Genomic DNA, 19,764 nt, shown 5'->3' on the forward strand with positions numbered 1-19,764 from the left:
GGAATAATACCAGTTTGAAAATATCACATTTTTAGTTCATCAATTCAACAAATAATAATCAAGAATAAAACATTTTTCAGTATGGCTTCAAACCCGATTATTAGATCCAATTCTCAGCCATATCTTGTATAACATTGTATTACAGACAATTTGCCACGAATAGTAAAATAAAAATCATATTATTAACAAAACTGGTTTTAATTTTATAATTTTTCATTTTAATATCCTCGGAAAGCTGTCTATAATACGATGCGATAAATAACTATTCTGTCATATCTTTAATCATTTTGCTGAATTACTTGTAAAATAAGGTACAACTATGATGGTTTTGAGTTTTTCATTTGAGATAATAATTTATTTTGTCTGGAGGAGATGTAAGTGTTGAAACTGTCCGCCTCTCTACTTTCTTCCTCTTTCTCATTGTCATATTCCTCTTCAACAAATTCCTCCTGAAAATGGGTTAAAGATCTTCAAGCGACAAACTAAGTTTATGTTGAGAAAATTACAGCAAAAGAATCTTGTTTAAGTTAATGATAAAGTCAAATCTAACTGTTTCAATTGTTATTACATATTTTTTTAAGCGAATCTTTTCTATAATTAGGGTCGATCAACTTTTTGTAAGATATAATTATCCTATTGATCTGATTTTCAGAGTACTGATTCCTATTACAACAAGGTAAAGTATTTTAAGCGAAGCATCTCCAGGGATAAGGGATGGGAAACGTAGGAAAATATTATTTCAGGCCTATTTCAAGCCTAGGCCTAATAAACCAGCTTTGGGATGACGCAGTGGTTCGTCCTAAACGCTACTGAAAAAGCTGTGTGTGTGTGTGTAGATAAAGTATAGAATCAAATTCAGGTAGCTAGTTTAAAGTAAAAAACATAACTTTTTATAAACCTATATATTAATGGCTTTTGTTAAAATGAAGTTTTTTCTCTCCCAAAATGTTTTATCTTTTACTTTGGTAATTTGAACTGTCAGAAAGCTATCGTTGGGTTTCCCTCAGACAGATTTTAGTTTGTATTATTTGCATTTTTATTAATGAGTAAAAATTTTATTTGAAAATTTCATTGCTAATTAAAATTCAAAATAAATAAATAAATATGCACTTGGGTAACATTCTATCAAGTTCTTTGGATACTATAATGTAATGATATATCTGTACTGTGTTGTATTGTACAAAAATTAGGGTTAAGGTGTTGTATCAATTCCGTACTAAATTTTTAAAATTCAAAATACAACATCTAATTTATAAACTACCAAATGAAAATTCGTAGCTACCTTCTTTCCAAAAAAATAATCCCGTTATTTTTGTTTTTTCTATATGGCCCTTTTTTAATGTTTAACTCTAAGCAGATTTAATAATTAAACTAATGTGATCTAACACCATTTATATTTATTTTTTCGTAGCAGACGAAATCATTATTTTTTCTAGAATTGTCTGCTTCTAAAATTTCCGCCATCTGTGATTTGGGCTTGTTTTGTATCAACCAATCACAGAACTTTATTGGTTTAGAGCGGTAGCCAATATGAGCCGTCCGCCAGTAAGGTCATTAAATTAGGCAAATGGTAAAAGTTGCATGATACCTTTCAAAACCAGGCCGAGACCTAATTTATGGCCAGGTTTCTTATCCCTTATCCCTGAGCATCTCTAAAATCAAGTCCTACAAATTTAAGTATGTCCTTAAACAGTTTTCTGTATTTAAGAAATTTTGCAAAAATAGATAACATATAATTTTGTCAATAGTATTGTATTCTTTTACCTCATCATCGCCAGGATGGCGCAGATACACATCCTGAGCAATATTGGCAGGTAGCTCAACCTCTTCATGTTTGGTATAACACAATTTATTCTCACTCTTTCCCGCATTTTCCCCACTGTTTACCGCCACCTGACCGGCAGCTTCCCTCTTTTCCCGCAACAGCCGTTCATACTCTGGCTTATACTCGTCCAAATACTGCTGGCGCGCGGTAGCTACGCTATCCAGGAATTCTGCCAGTCCCTGGCCGGTCATGGCGGACACGCCCACACAGTTCAGGTTGGTGTAGAACTCGTCCAGGGCTAAGGACATGGACTGGGCCAGGTTGGAGACGTAGCTTGTCTCGCCGGAGAGGGCATCCTAAAAATAATTTTATAAGGTTAAAGCAGGGATCTAGAGGGATAACACTATAGCCGATAAATCGATGTACATCCCCAATGATAATAAAAAAAATCCCCTTCTGTAGATTACAATTAGTTGCTGAGATGTTTCGACACTCAACTTAATCAACAAATCAACATTCAAGTCCCCAAATGAATAAGAAAATGTTGTTATAAAACTTTGGTGACTAGTGTACTAATTAAGCCCATTGCCCCCTTTCTTCCCGGGGTTATGCAAGCAAACTAATGAATTATCTTACGAAACACATTGACCTTTTTTGTGTACTATTATGTACTAGATTCGTTAATTTCCTAATGCTTTTGCTTACCTGAAAAGTTTCAAAGTCTTTCATCCACTCCACGGCGTAGCTGTTGCTGACAATATCGACCTTGTTCATGGTGACCACGAAGGGTAGTTTGCACTTGTACAGAATGGAGCAGGCGTAGAGCATGTTCGACATGAAGGTAACTGGCTTCGTGGATCTTACTAAAAATAATTTTATGATTTCACATCTACTAATATTATTACCTATATAAACTGGAAACTGGATATAGAAAATGAGAATATAATGAAAGGGGAAAATTGTCGTCAATTAGGCTTGCCTATATGGAACCCATTTGTTGGTTAGTTCGTTCATCTAGTAAGAGGGGAGGGGATGGGGTATTGGAGATTGTTGGGGGAGATCGCTATTTTACCCAGAGGCGAGTATTACTTTATCAGTGTACATAAAAATCCTGTGTAACATCCTATGAATATTAAATAGATTATTATACCTGTATCCATGACATACACAATAACAGTTGGATATTTGGCTGCCAGGGCTTCTGTTATTATATTTCCAGATGCAGACCAGGTAAATACTTCAATTTGACCTGTAATAATATTTATAAGTAGGTTTTTTTACAGGGATCTAAAGGGATAAGACAATGACCATAAATTAATATACATCCCCAATTATACACAAAATTAAACCTCCTTGGAGATTACATATAGTGGTTGAAACGATTTGACACTCAACTCCAATGAACCAACCCCAAATACCTAAGTTATTATAAAACTTTGGGGACTAGTGTAATAAACAGCCAAATAACCCCTCCCTGTATAATATTTCCACATCAACGGATAAAATCAGTTCTAAATCAGACTGAAAACACAAGTATCTCTTTTATTTAATTGTCCACGGAGAAAAAAATATTAATTGCTTTCTTGTTTTCTTATCCTTCGGCACCAAGGGACCAACAAAAAAGGAATTGATCATATGATATGATTTAAAATTTGTCTAACCTGGAGTGTCAAAGATAACATATTCTGTTGACTTCTCTTTCACTCTTTTATCTACCAGTTCCAAAACCTAAAAAAAATATATTCATGTTAGAATATACCTACCTAACTTATAGTGGTTTCATTAAAAAAAAAACTAAGTGACTGATGTTAAAAAAAATCGCTTAATTAAAACCGTCTTAAGTATTTGAAATCTTGGAGATAGGCTTCATTATGTTTTAAGGTTTTTGAAGGGGCATGTAAAGATCTTTCTATAGACACCCTAACCAGATTTATAACCCAATTTTTGCCAATTTTGCATCAATATGAAAAGCTTCCATCAAACATTGAAAAAATACGGCTATCTATTTTCATTTCTAGAGTTTGACAGATCTATCTTTTTTATGCCAAATTTGCTAGGATTTTGGTTAGAAACCTGGTTTAGGTGTCTCTAGAAAGGTTTTTACATGACGTCAATTTAGCTTGCAAATATATGACTTCCAAGTAATAATTAACAATTACCTGGTCGAATTTAGTGGCAAAAAGGTTGAGACTTGTGACAATGCCCCCATTGGGTCCTAGCTCATACTGTTTCATAACCTCTTTATAATTCACTGTGTCTCGTATGTCTATATTGGCAGGGTAGGGAACCTCTCTAAAAAGATAAATAAATAGTTATTTATCGCATCGTATTATAGACAACTGTCCGCGGATATTAAAATGACAAATTACAAGATTAGAAGCCCCGAGGGACCTAAGGGCTTCGCTAATTTTGTAGGTATTAATTTTATGATTTCTATTTTAATATTCGTGGAAAAAAAGTCTGTAATTCAATGCTATACATGATTTTTCAGTATGGCTGAGGACCAGTTCTAATCTAGCGGATATTAATCGGTTTCGATGCAAAACTATAAAATAAATCAACCAAACGTATCATCAATAAATATTAAGAATTAACATTAATGTCCAAATTAGCAGACTTTAAATATTTTGTTATTTAAATACAAACCTACAAGCTGGATCTAAATTGACCACATACGGCTGTTTATTCTTCTGATACAACTCAGCAGTTAGCCGCTGAACAAATGTAGTTTTCCCAGAGCCAGCCATGCCGAGGATAATAATACAAGTAGGACTTGTCGTCTTTGCTTGTCCGCCATCTTGCATTGTTTCTCCTCCACTTTCCGCCATTTTTTTATGTCTGCAACAATATTTGAAAATTGATTTTTTATGCTTGTTTGTTGATGTCTATTTAAGAATGTAAAAATGTTTACAAATACATATTGGACAAAATTTAAAAGGAATTATCACAAGAAGGGAAATTCAATCTGAAAAAAATACCATTCAGATTAAAAATAAGATTTTAAAAGGAAGCTGTCATTGTTTACTTGAGGAAAAATTAGGAGCAAAATATTTTTTATCATTAGTGTTTCAAACAAATATCTTCTTTACAAAATGCTTCACATATAACAAGAAAATGATACAATAATTTTAATATTTGAATCCAGCTCTAGCCACGGGGGATGGTGACCGCTTGGTGAGGTGACGGGGTAGGTCATACTCGCGGGATCTGCTCCTCTGAAATTTCAAATATAGAGAATAGGAAGAACTGTTTTTTTTTACAAGTTTCCCTCATAGTTGCTAGCGAGGACAGCTCCCCCCTCCCCTCCCCTCCATTCCCATATTTTTAATTAAATTGAAAATAAGGTCCTTGATTGCCTGGCACTTTGAGGAAGAGAATCTTGTAATTCTAAATTACTAAATGCTTGACTACCGCGATTCAAAATTTAATTGGTTAGGTATAATTTAGAGATTTGCAGTGATTTAATCACTCTTGGGACAAGTGCCTGCTTATTACACTAGTCCCCAAAGTTTTATAATAACGTTATCTTATTCGTTGGCTCAACAACTTTGGGGACAATTAATGAATTTTGATTGGTTAGTTCATTAAGTTGAGTGTCCAAACATTTCAACCACTAGTAGTAATCTATATCATCATTGGGGATGTTAACCAATTTATCGATAGTTGTCTTATACTTTTAGATCCCTGAAAGAAATACACTTACCGATCTATCCTTAGATCTTGACCTAGTTCTGGAGCGTGTCCGGGACCTAGATCTAGTTCTGTCCCTGTAGTGCTTGGTTGAGCCTCTGCTCCGTGGCGGTGTCGACCCACGGCTACGAGAACGAGTTCGAGACCTGGATCTAGACCTAAGAATTTAATATTTTTATTACATTTTTGGACAATAATATAAAAACTTTAATATGAATTATTATTTATGTTTTATTATCTAACCTATCTCTTATATAAAATCTAAACGTTTATGACACTAAGAAAATAATCTGCGCAAAAATTTAAGTACCTGGATCCTGAATGTTTTCTGGACCGCCGTTTAGAGGCTGCAGGAACAATTTGATCAGGCGAGTTGGATCTACTTCGGCGGATTGGACTGGGACTTTCGGACTTTGGACGACGTCCACTCTAAAATATATGGAATATATATTAACAGGAGAATATTATAATTTGTTGTCAATTTAGCTTGTTAATATAGACCACATTTATTGGCCAGTTCGTTCATCCCGTAGGAGGGGAGAGGATAGGTAAAGGGGGAGTATGTGATGTATCGTTATTTTAGCCAGCTGCGAGTATTACTTTATCAGAGAACATGAAAATCTGGTGCAACATCCCCAAGTAATAATATATATTAAACTGGCGGATGCGCCTTTAGCATCTAGTGGTTTTGTAGTTAAGGGGGTACAGCGGAAAAATAGCCTAAAACCATCCCAGGACTTTATTTTAAAAACAAAGTTACCAAAACCAACCTAGGATATGAATGAAGCTTTACTTAAATGGAAAACTCAATCGGTTCAGGAGTTAATTAGATCTTAAGCTAAAAACAAAAAAAATACTACTTTATACAATAAGGATTACATTAGATTCGTGTTCGTTCAACGCATAAATGCGAAATAAACAGAAATAAGCATTAAGTAGTAGCGTGAATTTCTGCAACAAAAAAATATTTGGTAAAAATGTACAGTACATAAACTGTAACTAGGTATGGTTTAACATAGGATCAAGGACAATAAATTCAGGAAATTCTAGGGATATATTTGTATACCTCAATGTCATTTTTCTTCTGTTTAATAGCAAACTGCTTCTCCCTACTCCACTCGTACAAGGCCAGCCGTTCCCAGCCGTCGGGATCTCTTGGGCGGTCGTGTGTCGGCGGCGCGTAGAAATAGTCAACAGCCGCCATCAACCGCTCACTGGGCGGCTGCGGCGGTGGCAGTCGTATAGCTGACGGATCAATCGGCTTATACTCGCTATCATCAAATCGAATGAGAGGAACCATAAGTCCTGCTGGCAGATCATAGTATGGGACTGTGGGGATGGTGCCCTCGGACATGGTGGCAGGCGGGGGTCCGCTGAAGTGTCTCATGTCTTGTGGTGGGTGCCCCCCACCCATGTTGCCCATTCCCATGCCCATGTGTCCGCCCATGTTTGCTGGAGATCCTTGATGCGGGGCTGGGCCACCTGTAAATCATAGCCATGAATAGGTAAAATAAACATTTATCTTATTTTCAAATTCCAACCATGATAATATGTAAAATTTCAGATAAAATTCTTTTGCATAGATATTCAAACAACAAAACTACAAAACCACTTAGAGAAAGTTTAAGGTATTCATTACTTTTAGAAATTTTTAAAGAGAAAAATAAGTAGGTAACCAGTTTTTAAGTTTTAATCACATTCATTAAGTACGTAAAAATACAATCGCTCCAGAGCTCCAATACTTCAAAGATAACTTCGATGAACAATTTTAAAAGCTTAAATATCAGGTAAAAACCGCAATTTAGACCTATTTTTAACTCTTACTTCCCGAAAACTTACCAACAGGAGCAGTTTTATCCCATCTGCTCTTCCTGCCCCCCGAGTCTCCGCCCATATTTTGTTGGTGCACATTATTTGCAGAATGTTGGTTCCAGGCGGCCATCCTGGCCTGATGCTCAGCCTCTATGCTTCTTAATTGCTGCTGTAAATTCTCCAATTCTTTATCCTAATAAATATTAATGATTAGTTAGGTATCTATGTTAGAATTTGAGTGTCAAAATACGGATATTTATCGGTTTCGAAGCCATATTGGAAAATAAGATTTACCTGTTGTTGCAATGTTGTCTGGACATGTACAGCAAACTGTTCATGTTGATCCTTGTAACCCTCGTATGTCTCATTGCCAGCCTTAATAGCACCAGCTATCTCATCCTCGTAGTAGCTCTTAAGGTCGCTCTTGAACTTCTTGAATGTGTCGTCGAAATGTTTCATCTGATCAAGGGTGTCGTCATCAAAGAACCTGAATTTAGAATAGTCGATACATTATTTCTTGAATGTTGCAACAGATTTTTATGTTCTATGATAAAGTGAAGCTAGATATAAAACGACCCCTTTACACCACCCCCTTTCCTCCCCTCCCCTCCTACTGGATGAAAAAACTAACTAATAAGTGATGTGCAAGTTGGCAATCGAAATTGATGACAGTTTTAACCCTGTCATAATATCCACGTATATTCTATAATCATAGTTACAATTTATACAAACCTGCTTTTTGTTTCCCACAAGGTGACCAGCTTGCCCAACTTGGGCATTTGCTCCTCGCTAGCGCAGGATGCCGCGGCACAGTACATGGACAGCGCCGCCTTCTGGAAGGCAAGCTTGAGCTCGTGGTTGTTCTTGCGGACACAGTGGTGCAACACGTCGTTGACGAGGTAGATGAGATGCAGCTTGGTAGTGAATTCTGTATCAACTACGGTTACCTTAAAAAAAATATGAGATTTTTAGGTTTTAACCCAGGGTTCTAAATGGATAAAACCGATAAATTGATGTACATCCCCAATGGTAATACACAAAATTTTCTGCAGATTACAATGAGTGGTTGGACACTCAACTTAATGAACCAACCAAACAAAATTCAATAAAAGCCCCCAAGGTTGTTAAGCCAAAGTATAAGAAAACGTTATTATAAGACTTTAGAGACTAGTGTAAAAATAGCCCAATGTCCCCTCTCATTCTGGTTTTAACCATAAGATTCATAGTTTCATTATTTGGAAGTTACCTTAAAATTGAGATAATTGGCTAGAAGCTTGTTACACTCCTTGCTATTGCTGTTCTGGAAGATCCAGGACTTGCCGTTGCTGATGGAGTCCTTGGTACAGGTCTCAATGATGGGCTCCAGCACAGAGTCGTAGATGGACAAGGAGATGTTTGTGGCACGGCTCAGGTCCTCCAACTCTTGTTCTTTAGCTTTCAATATTGTGTTCTGAATAATACATCAAAATTGAGCATTACTATGAAGATTGAAGGTGCAAAGAAAAATAACTTAGAAGAAGATTAATCTTTGGGGATATTACTGACCTTTCGTGTACAAACATACAGACCCCATAGATAATTTGGAATAGTTATTTATCGCATCGTATTATAAACAGCATACCGCGGATATAAAAACTTGTTTTAATCTTATGATTGTACATTTTTATATGCGTAGAAAACTGGATATAAAACGATGGTACAGGTACACAATTTCTCAGTATGGCTGAGAAACAGTTCTAATCCGCCGGATATCATTCGGTTTCAAAACAATGCTGGAAATTATTTTCTGATACTTTTAGTCCAAAAAAAATGAAAATCTGATGAAAAATGGCAAAGATACGCACAAAATTTCATAAAAATAGACACACATACAAACATCCTACTGCTTTGGCAAATAGAAATCAAATTACTGCGTATAACGAATGATTTACTTATAAATATCCAACTACTTAACATCTACAAAAAAAATACAACTTACCAATGCAATAGCCTCATTATTCTGTTGCAGTACCGCCCACTGTGCCGCCAGGTTCTGTTCCGACTGAGCCACCTGCTCTCTCATAGTTGTCTGCTGGTTCGTTATATTTGCAATAGCATCCGTTATATGCGTCGTATTTGGTGGCTCGGGGGGCTCACCTCCCCAATTATTGCCACCGACAGGTGCCCGCCCAAAGTCAATATCCATGAGAGGACGAGGCGGGCCCCCCGCTCCTGGCGGCCCGGCTCCCAGCAGTCCGCCGCCGCCCTTGCTGCGCAGCAACGTCTGCTCAGTGGTCACCTTGTAGGTGTAGTAGTTGAAGTAGGGTCCGCCCCACAGAAAGGCAAACTTGGGATTGTTCTCCTGTTTGGACTTGGTCATGTTCTCAAACTCAGGCCCGTTTCTGGCCACAAATTGGGCCAGCTTGTCGATAATATTTTTCATTTCTATGTCATCCGGTGGCCGTGGGGGTTCCATTTTTTGTTTTAGTTTTTTAAATCTGCAATCTTTTATAGACTAGATTTTAACAACGGGTTTGGTGAGGAAACTGACATTTAAACAAGATATAATTCATTTTACATTATTGTACAAGTATTAACAAAAGATTTCACATCTATAACAATTAACAAAGCTTAAATACTTCTATTTGAATAAATTGATTGAAAAGAGATAAACATTTGCATGGTCTAAAAGTCATATTATTTATCTTAATAATCTCAATCAATCAATTTAAAACAAGATAAATGCAGAAAAAATATTTGGAATGATCTTTTTACTTTAGAAATAAACAAATCACGTCTAAAATCAAAAGTAATTGAATAGTTTGTGATTGTTTACTCTTATGATCAAGATAATTTATTGTATTAACTAGGTACATAACACTAATACTTTGAATAAAGTGCCAAGGGATTAACATACAAAAAAATGTGAGATTTCTTAGAATTATCAATAAACTTTATAACTCAGAAAAAAAACTATTAAGAGGTATGATAAAGTTTTATGATTCAATTTTATATTTTTGGTTGGTGCAAAAATTATTCTTTATTTTATATAACCTAGTGTTAAAAAATATTTTGAGTTTATTTCTTCAAATTATTGATGACAGCCTGAGTGAACTGTTTAGTGGTGGCATAACCACCAAGATCTTTAGTCTTCACCTTACCAGCCTTCAGCACCTTGTACACGCTCTCCCTGATGTTCTTGGCGTGGTGGTGGAGGCTGGCGTGGTCCAGTAGGTTGGCAGAGCTCAGCAGCATGGCCGTGGGGTTGGCCACGTTCTTGCCACCAGCCTCGGTGAAGGAGTGACGTGCTCCGGGCTCAAATACAACACAATCCTAATGTAATTTAAATTAATGCCTTATTAGGAGAAAGGGGTTTAGATCAAATCTTTACTTTCAATTTTAGTATTGGTAACAAAAAATAAAATTTCATTTCTTTGGAGGACAATTTCTCTCATGTGGGTGGAGGAGTTCTCTCTCCAAATATAGGTGTAAACCCTCCCTTGACCTGTTGTGAGAACTGATCAATTATATGTTATTACCTAGGTACCTATGATGTGATCAAAGACCAAATGTGTGCAATAGAAGTTAGCAGAAGAAGACATGATCAATGACCAAACAATGGATTCTTCTGATAACAGTGATCACTGACCAAAATTAATATTTGTCAAATATATTTTATCTATGTATTTACTTATTGTTTTATGTCTTATCAATTCCAGAGAGGGATTACCAGTACATCTCTGGGGTTTTATTTTATGCTCACACTAATGCTATTTTGTGTATTTTAGAGAGGAATGAAATGACTGGTTTCAGCTAGACCTAAAGTTACATTGTGTGTGCACACGCGGTGAGTCACACCAGTTTTATAGAACTTCTCAATGGTACCAGAGTTTTTGGCAACATTTGAAAAGATCTACGACTCAATGTAACGAAAAATCTAGCTTAAACTTGTTAAACTCTCTACAAATAAACTGAATAATAACTGTGTCATAACAACTGACGTTAACAAAAGACCAAAGCTGGAATAAAGCATAAAAACCCCGGGGATAAAAATGGGAAGTAACGGGCGGAATGATTTTGACGGGGTCAATAATCAGAGAGATTTAAATGGTGTAAATGAGACTGCAGGCGGAGCAGTAGGAGGCGGGGACGACAGACAAGTCCTAAACAACAGACCAAATCATGTAGATGGACTAAATGACGACGGTATTAGCGATGCGACTAATAAAAGACCAAATCATGTTAATACATCTAATGATAACGGTAACGGCGGTTCTGACAAAAGAACAAATAATGGCGTATTTAGCGGAGATCTTGAGAGATCTAAGGGCGTGCCCGAGGGGGCAAACACAGAAGCGAATAAAAGACCAAAAGATGGGTCAGGCGGACCAAATAGCGAATTTCTTAATGAAAGAATAAATTATGGTATTGGAGGCGGAGCAGAAAATGGTTTTCTTTCTTACAGGGAAGACAATATCAATAGTAGCAACAACAACAATAATTTTTACAACGATCGCGATAACAATAGACCAAATATGGACAGATTTTTTAATAATCCCTATAACAGGGAAGACAACATCAGAAGTGGCGCATACAATAGTAACAGACCAAATAATGGGGGGTACAACAACGATTATTACAGTTCTCGCAACAACAGGGATGCCGAATTTACAAATAACGTTGAAAATCGAAGCGGATACAATTATAATAGATCAAATAATGGTATGCACAATAACGATCCCTACAATGTCCGTAATAACAGGGATGCCGACATCACAAGTAGCACATATCAAAGACCAAATAATGGAATTTATGGGGGAATGAATAACAGGGATGACAACAATACAAGTAGCGAATATAATAGACCAAAAAATGGTGATTATTATGGCGGGGCTAGGCCAAGAACAAACAATGATACTGACAGACAAAGACCAAGACTCAGTATATTTGAAGACATTCCCAGACAGAGACAATTTATATTTGAGGATGACCCAAGGCAGGGAAACAGATTGTTCGAGAATAGACAAGATTACTATAGAGGGGAAGGAAGAAATACAATACCCACCCCTCTCCTACATGAATTTCGCGAATTTTCCACCTGGGAATCCTGTGTTTTAGCATGGCAACAAACTACAGAGTTGCCGCGCTACAAGCAAGGATATGTTCTTGCAAATGACTTACCAAAAGACTCCGACAGATATGGTAATTCTCTGAGGGAAGATTTATTTAAAGCTTGTCCACCCCATACACTAATTAACAATGATAATGGTGTCGAACTCGTGTTAAAATTCCTTAGAACCCGCTTCTATGTAGATGAAGAAAAAGAAATATTTGAAGTGAAACGTCAAATGTCACAAATAAAACGGAAAAGCGGGCAAAATATAAATCAATTCATTATCCAATTTGATAATCTACATGAAAAGGCCAAACAACTAGGGATAGAAATACAAAATGATCGCCTTTTAGCACTAACACTATTTGAATGTGCAAACCTTGATCCAACAGAAGAAACAGTAGTGAGGGGCATAGTGCAATTTCTAACAAAAGACGGAAAACATTATGAAACCGTAAAACGAAAATTACGCGACGTATGCAGCAGATTGAATGAAAAACAAAATAAAAATAATGAAGATACATTTTTTACACAAAGCTCGAATGCGGAAGACGACATTCAGAATAACGTTGATCAAATATACCTAGCCAAAGGATGGTTGCCACCTAAACAACAACAAGGGGGCCAAAATCGCAATTTTAGACAAAACGCGCAAAACAGATCAAACTATGGACAGAATAATAGCAACAATGGCAGATCAAATACAATGATAAAACCAAGAACAAAAAATCCCATAGGAGCAGATGGTAAGCCTATGAAATGTCACATTTGTGGTTCCACTATGCACTTTGTAAAACAGTGTCCAGATGCATATGAAAACATAAGAAAAGTAGGTAAAACAAAAAGATACAAAAGTGTGATGATAGTTACTGAAGCTGGAGAAGAAAAAGAAATTCTTAAAGAATGCTCAGATTCAGAGACAGAAAAGACAGAAATTGAAAATGTACATTGTACTGGACTATGTTCTGACAATAAAGAAGAAATGAGCAACTTCACCGCTGAAGCACTGAACATGGCTGCGCTTGACACTTGTTGCACGTCAAGTGTTGCTGGAGAAAAATGGCTAAGGATTTACCTGGAATCACTACCCAAAGAAATGAAACAGAAAGTAAAAGGACCAACACAGAGTACTAAACAGTTCATCTTTGGTAATCAAGGGAAATTAAAATCCACGGCAAAATACACTATTCCTACAAAAATTGGAGGCTGTGACAATGAAATTACCTTGGATATCATCAAGTCAGACATTCCACTACTGCTTTCAAAAAGTGAAATGAAAAAGCTGGGAATAACACTAAACATGAAAGATGACAGTGGTACAATCAATGGAAAACCACTTGTTCTGGCTACTACTGCAGCAGGTCATTACATAGTTGACCTTCTACAAGAAAGTGAAATGCTTGAAGCAGTAAATATTGCTGAACTTGAAATTGACAATGAAACAGAACAAAGCAAGGCTTTGTCCAAACTGCATAAACAGTTTGGACATAGACCTAAGAAAGTATTTGTCACCATCTTGAAGGAGGCTGGAAAATGGAATGAAAAATTCTCTCCAATGATAGACAAGATCATGGAAAAATGTGAAGGCTGCCTGTTAAGGCGCAGAACTCCAGACAGACCAGCTGTAGCTCCACCAATGTCAAATGACTTCGGACAAATACTCACTTTGGATCTGAAAGTCTGGGACATGAACAAAGGAATATACATTATGTATATGATTGATCAATTCACCAGAATCCAAGTTGCCTCAGTTATAAGAAGTAAAGAACCAAGAGAGATAGTAAAGACTCTTCTTTTAAAATGGCTGCCCATTTTTGGTAGAGTAGAAAAGATTCTATCAGACAATGGCACAGAATTCTGCAATGAGGAAATGAGAGAAGTTGCAAGTGCTCTGAACATACAACTTCTTACAACGGGTGCCAATAGCCCTTGGCAAAACCCCATAAATGAGAGAAATCATGGTATCACAGACTCCATTGTAAAAGCAACACTGAGAGACTATCCAAAAATGAGCCTAGAGGTAGCACTGGCATGGGCAATAACAGCTGTCAACTCCATGTCAAATGTCAGAGGATTCTCTCCGTATCAACTTGTTTTTGGCAGACAGATCAAACTTCCCAACATTTTGGATGATCCCCCACCTGCTTGGGAAGAACCAACAAAGAGCAAATCTCTTTTAGAAACTCTAGATGCTCTACATAAAGCAAGAACTGAATATACAAAGGCAGAAAGATGCGAGAGAATAAGAAAAGCACTAAAAGCTAAGATCAGGATAGCTGACACTATATACGAGAATGGAGACATAGTCTATTTCAAAAAGGAGGGAGAAGAATCTTGGAAAGGTCCTGCTAAGGTTGTATTCCAGGATAGCAAAGTCATATTCATAAGAGTGGGTAGTATATACTATAGAGTCAGTGCCAACAGACTAATAAAAGCAGGAGATGAGCTAGCAAAAGATATACTAAAGAAAGAAGAGAATGAAAATACCAACAATAATGAAGGCAATGATGATGAAAATGAAACAGACAATGAAGAGGTAACAACTAACAAAGAGCCTCACACAAGAAGTAGACAGAGAGAGATTGATCAGATGCTGAACGAGCAAGAACAGACAAGCAGCAGAACACTCAACAAAAGCTCATTCTCTACAGTATATCATGAAGACAACAATCTAGATGATACTGATGAAGTAAACAAAGAACAACAAGAACCGCCAGCAACAACAATACCATACAAATCCACAATATTTGAACACCAGGAAAATGAAAAAGCTAGTGAAGAATCAATCAACACTCAAGAATCAACTAAAAATCATGTTGATGACCATGAACATAATGAAAAAGTTACTGAAGACAAAACCTCTGAAAAGGACAGTACAAAAATTCCACTGCACAACTCAAAAGGAAGAAAAAGAAGAAAAGTAAGTCAGAAGCCAACACCCTGTTTCAATGAAGATGGCACACTACAAAATGCAATGAACGTGCTGAAAAGAAATGACCGGATTGAAATCTTGGAGAAAGGAAAATGGGAAAAAGGAAAGATTCTCAGTCATGGAGGTAAAGTTGGAGGAAGAAACGCAGGATGGTTTAACATAGAACTGGATAATGGTGAAGTGTTTCATGATGAAGTTACAAAAAGAGACATCAGGTACGAAACAGAGGCTGAACAGGTAGTCGAAGATGACGAAGTACTAACCGTAATAAAACTGGATAATGGCAAAAGCCTAAAATTCAATGACATAGACAAGCAAAAGATCAGGATAGAAGCAGAAGAAGAAACTGCGATTATTATGATTTGTGAAGAGATCCTAGCAGTTATGGTACCGAAAGAGAAAAGAAATTCTCCAGAATGCTTGCAAGCCAAGTTTGAGGAACTGAACAAACTGATTGCTTTTGATACATATAAAATAGTAGAAGACAAAGGACAAGACAGGATAACAACTACCTGGGTTCTGACTGAAAAAGGAAATGATATAAGAGCAAGACTCACCGCACGAGGGTTTCAAGAGGATACAGATTTTCCCACAGACAGTCCAACAGTACAAAAAGCATCAATAAGACTGTTAGCAGCAATTGCAGCTGCCAATAAATGGACCATACACACAACTGATATTTCCTCAGCTTTTCTTCAAGGCAGCCAGATGGACAGAGATGTTTTTGTTGAACCTCCAAAAGAAGCAAATCAGAAAGGTAAGCTATGGAAATTGCTAAAATGTTTATATGGCCTGAAAGATGCTAGCCGCAAATGGTATATGAGAATTCTGGCTAAGCTGAAAGAACTAGGATTCAAGAAATCCCCACTGGACAAAGGTATGTTCTATTTGATCAAAGATGGCAATCTGATTGGTATGGTAGGTATACATGTGGATGACTTTTTCTATGCAGGAAACAAAGAATTCATGGAAAAGATCATGCCAGAAGTACTGAATATCTTCAAAGTTGGCAAATCAGAATCAACAGAATTCATGTACACTGGTTTCCACTTCAAACAAGATAGCACAGGTATAACCATAGATCAAGACAAATACATCGATTCAGCAAACATTCCTGATGTAAATGCAAAGAACATCAAAGACAAAGACAGAGACATGACACAAGAGGAGCTGACCATGTTGAGACAGATCACTGGAGTTTTGAACTGGACAGTAAGGGCTACAAGACCAGACCTAGCCTTTGACTGCGTGGATTTGTCAACTAACTTCAAAGGTGGACCTTTAAGTGAATTGGTCAAAGCACAAAAATGTGCGATACGAATGAAGAAAGATAAAGTTGCAGTCAGAATCTCAGATCTGGAGAACCTGAATGACTGTCAGATCTGGATGTTCTCAGATGCAGCTTTCCGGAATCTGAACAAAAACACTGACAGCTGTGGTGGTTTTGTGATTTTCTTAGTGAACATTAAGAATGGAAAATCTGCAGTGATTGAATGGAAGGCCAATAAGCTAAGGAGAAAAGTACACAGCACATTAGGAGCTGAAGCACAAGTACTTTCGCTTGGAATTGATGCAGCGCTGGGAGTTAAAACTCAGATCAAAGAAATGACTAATGGCAAAGTTGACCTAAAAGTCAGAGCTATTACAGATAATGAATCTACCAGAGCTGCCATCTACTCAGAATCCGAAGTTCAAGAAAGAATGCTGAGAGCAGATATTGCCATTCTGAAAGATATGATTGAAGAGGGAAGAATTCTGGAGGTACGCTGGGTAGCTGGGAAAGATATGCTAGCTGACGTTCTCACCAAGCGTGGAGTCAACAAGGCCGCTCTGTTAGACGTCATCCAGAATGGTAAGATGCCACAAAGACTTCTGGATTTAATTCTGTATTAATTCCAGAACATCAAATCATGTAAATATGTACAAAAATAAAATAATCAAAGTTTCAGAACTTTGGCCATCAATAAACAAAAAGATGGCAACACCATCCGATAAGAACAAGCGATCCCGTAAATTTTGAAAGCCAACAACACACATTTAGCGATCCCAGAAAAGAATCGTATACGCGGCATTCAGCGCAAATGCGTGATTAATCTGCCAAACCAAACGCCGCAACACATAAATCAACATTTGAAAAAATTTCTGCCCAATATACTACGAAATTGTTTCAAAAGATCAAATTATGGAATTTTTTTTTCTTCATTTTATTGCGTACTTATCTTACGAAGCACGTACGGAACCAAAAAGTTTTAACAAGTGACACATCAAAAACCATTTTTTATTGTAGTCCATCAATCTTCTTATAATCTGTCAACAAAGCCCTGTTTTTCTTCGAAACATTATTTCTGCAATCATAAATGATCAAAATATGGATTTAGTTCATCAGTTTACAAGTTTTTAACACCCCACAAATCATGTTTCCAATTATTTCCAACGTCTCCCTTATATTTTTTCTCATCGTTAGCAAAAGATCAAATTATGGCATTTATTAATGGATGTTTTCTTCATTTCAGACAAATTTTCAAGTGCAATAATCATGAGCCGTGTGCAAGACATCGTTTTCGGCTGGTTTTCCATGCCTGAGAGGGTGTGGGATGAAAAGCTGACCAGAATCCGATGGATTTCCCTCCGTAATTATGATATGGAAACCGTCACAGATATCATTATTGATTCCATCCGTGACCAAACACAAGCAAAGAACATCATAATCGCTGCCTACCAGTGCTGGGCAGGAATTGTCGAGAAGTCCAAGCTGACCAAATGCTTTGACAAGATCATTAAGGAAGTCGAGAAGCAGGAGAAGAACAAAGTTGTGTTCAGCTCGACCATGTTCTTACCCAACAGCTCCTCCGTCTGGCCACAAGTCGGAGCGCTTAATGATGAGATCAGGTGGTGTAATGAGAGGTTGAGAATGCCGCCTGTCAGCCTTCACAAAATGGGCATGACCACTATCTCCGAATATGACAAGACCCTGAGGGTCAGAGGCTGCTCATTTGTCGAGTTCCAGACTGGACTTGGCTTCGGTCATAATCCCAGTTTTGAAGGATGTATAAAGATCAAGAGCTACCTGCTAAACGCATTTGACAACACTTTTTCACCAAGAGCTTATCAGGGAAGATCAAGATTCGTTAGGGTAAAAATTCCCCCACCACTAATTGAGACAGAGGGCTACAGGTACAATGCGTTTTACCGTCAAGAATTGGAGGACAGAAATTTGACGGGCAGACCAGCATCAACAGGTGGCGCCAGAAGACATCATCTTACCTGGAGTGAGAGAAGACCTGAAGGATGGCCAAGATGGGATATCTACAAAAGAAACCCCTGCTGGACCAAGGTTGAGAGGGAGAGGGCCATGAACGACTGGATTGAAGAGCTAAGCAGGACTGATGAGAGGCCAGTCTGGGGGAACCAAGACCAAGAGGCGGCGGCCGTTGCTGTAGAACAAGCTGACCAAGTTGATGCTGCTGAAGAGCAGGCTGCTCCAATTGAGATTGAGGAAGAAGAAGTTGCCAAATGTGTGCAATAGAAGTTAGCAGAAGAAGACATGATCAATGACCAAACAATGGATTCTTCTGATAACAGTGATCACTGACCAAAATTAATATTTGTCAAATATATTTTATCTATGTATTTACTTATTGTTTTATGTCTTATCAATTCCAGAGAGGGATTACCAGTACATCTCTGGGGTTTTATTTTATGCTCACACTAATGCTATTTTGTGTATTTTAGAGAGGAATGAAATGACTGGTTTCAGCTAGACCTAAAGTTACATTGTGTGTGCACACGCGGTGAGTCACACCAGTTTTATAGAACTTCTCACCTGTAAGAATCTTCACTGTAAATAAAAAAATAATAAAAACCATACACGGAGATCTAATAAACCCAAATGATAATTGGTCTAGTAGAAAACAAAAACCTAACAAACCTGGCTGTAACCTTCGCCAGCAACCAGACCCGCCCCACCGACCAGACCTGTGGCCAGGTTGGCAATGATATTGCCGTACAGGTTGGGCATCACCAGCACGTCAAACTGCTGTGGCTTGGCGACCAGCTGCATACACGCGTTGTCCACGATCATGCTCTCGAACTCAATGTTGGGGTAGAGCTTTGAAATTTCCTGAAATTTAAGGGACATTTTAAAAAATAATCAGATCTTCTATAGTGCAGTTCAGGGGAAAATGCATTTTGCAGCTGGCAGCCTTTAAAGTTCACAGATTTTTGGAGATAATCGTTACCAGAAACATTAAAGTGTGAACTGCATTTGATCAATCTTATATTTACATTTAACAACAAACTTCCATTTTTAAAAAAGGGACTTTAAATCATAATAGGGTAGTGCGGGGTAATTCCGGTCAATTTTTTGCTTCAACTTAAAAAAAAAACACTTCCCAAAAACTTTTTCCGGTTTTTAAGAGTGCAAATGAACGATATGGCAATAACAAAGAAGCCTGTCTTGGTCCCATTAAGATC

General features: G+C 37.3%; 3 protein-coding genes across 4 annotated transcripts in view; all 3 read right to left on the reverse strand.

Annotated features, from left to right (window-relative positions):
* LOC145317836 (GPN-loop GTPase 1) lies at nt 1-4,624 on the reverse strand. Of its 2 annotated transcripts, XR_013879130.1 has the most exons (8): nt 4,412-4,624; nt 3,925-4,057; nt 3,427-3,493; nt 2,916-3,014; nt 2,471-2,628; nt 1,765-2,121; nt 249-449; nt 1-123 (listed from the first exon to the last, which is right to left on the reverse strand). XR_013879130.1 is itself a non-coding variant. In XM_080159109.1 (7 exons), the coding sequence occupies exons 1-7, from the start codon at nt 4,591-4,593 to the stop codon at nt 318-320; spliced, it is 1,128 nt and encodes a 375-aa protein (XP_080015235.1). In that variant the 5' UTR covers nt 4,594-4,624; the 3' UTR covers nt 69-317. The 2 variants fall into 2 exon arrangements, 1 of the variants encoding a protein (XP_080015235.1); XM_080159109.1 differs by having other exon boundaries at nt 69-449.
* scaf6 (SR-related CTD associated factor 6) lies at nt 4,592-9,774 on the reverse strand. The gene is made up of 9 exons (XM_080159105.1): nt 9,246-9,774; nt 8,514-8,717; nt 8,000-8,214; nt 7,562-7,754; nt 7,295-7,460; nt 6,522-6,937; nt 5,766-5,884; nt 5,469-5,613; nt 4,592-4,980 (listed from the first exon to the last, which is right to left on the reverse strand). The coding sequence occupies exons 1-9, from the start codon at nt 9,720-9,722 to the stop codon at nt 4,894-4,896; spliced, it is 2,022 nt and encodes a 673-aa protein (XP_080015231.1). The 5' UTR covers nt 9,723-9,774; the 3' UTR covers nt 4,592-4,893.
* LOC145317835 (isocitrate dehydrogenase [NAD] subunit beta, mitochondrial-like) overlaps nt 9,717-19,764 on the reverse strand; it is a 15,883-nt gene continuing 5,835 nt past the window's right edge. Inside the window, exons 5-6 of the mRNA XM_080159108.1 lie at nt 19,220-19,411; nt 9,717-10,579 (exon numbers count right to left, since the gene is read on the reverse strand). Of these exons, the coding sequence (XP_080015234.1) occupies nt 10,325-10,579; nt 19,220-19,411 (447 nt within the window). The 3' untranslated portion in view covers nt 9,717-10,324. The remainder of the gene's footprint in view (nt 10,580-19,219; nt 19,412-19,764) is intronic.

The sequence above is a fragment of the Acartia tonsa genome, chromosome 4, assembly GCF_053477335.1.
Source record: "Acartia tonsa isolate MP-2025a chromosome 4, ASM5347733v1, whole genome shotgun sequence".
In the NCBI taxonomy this organism is placed as follows: Eukaryota; Metazoa; Arthropoda; class Copepoda; order Calanoida; family Acartiidae; genus Acartia; species Acartia tonsa.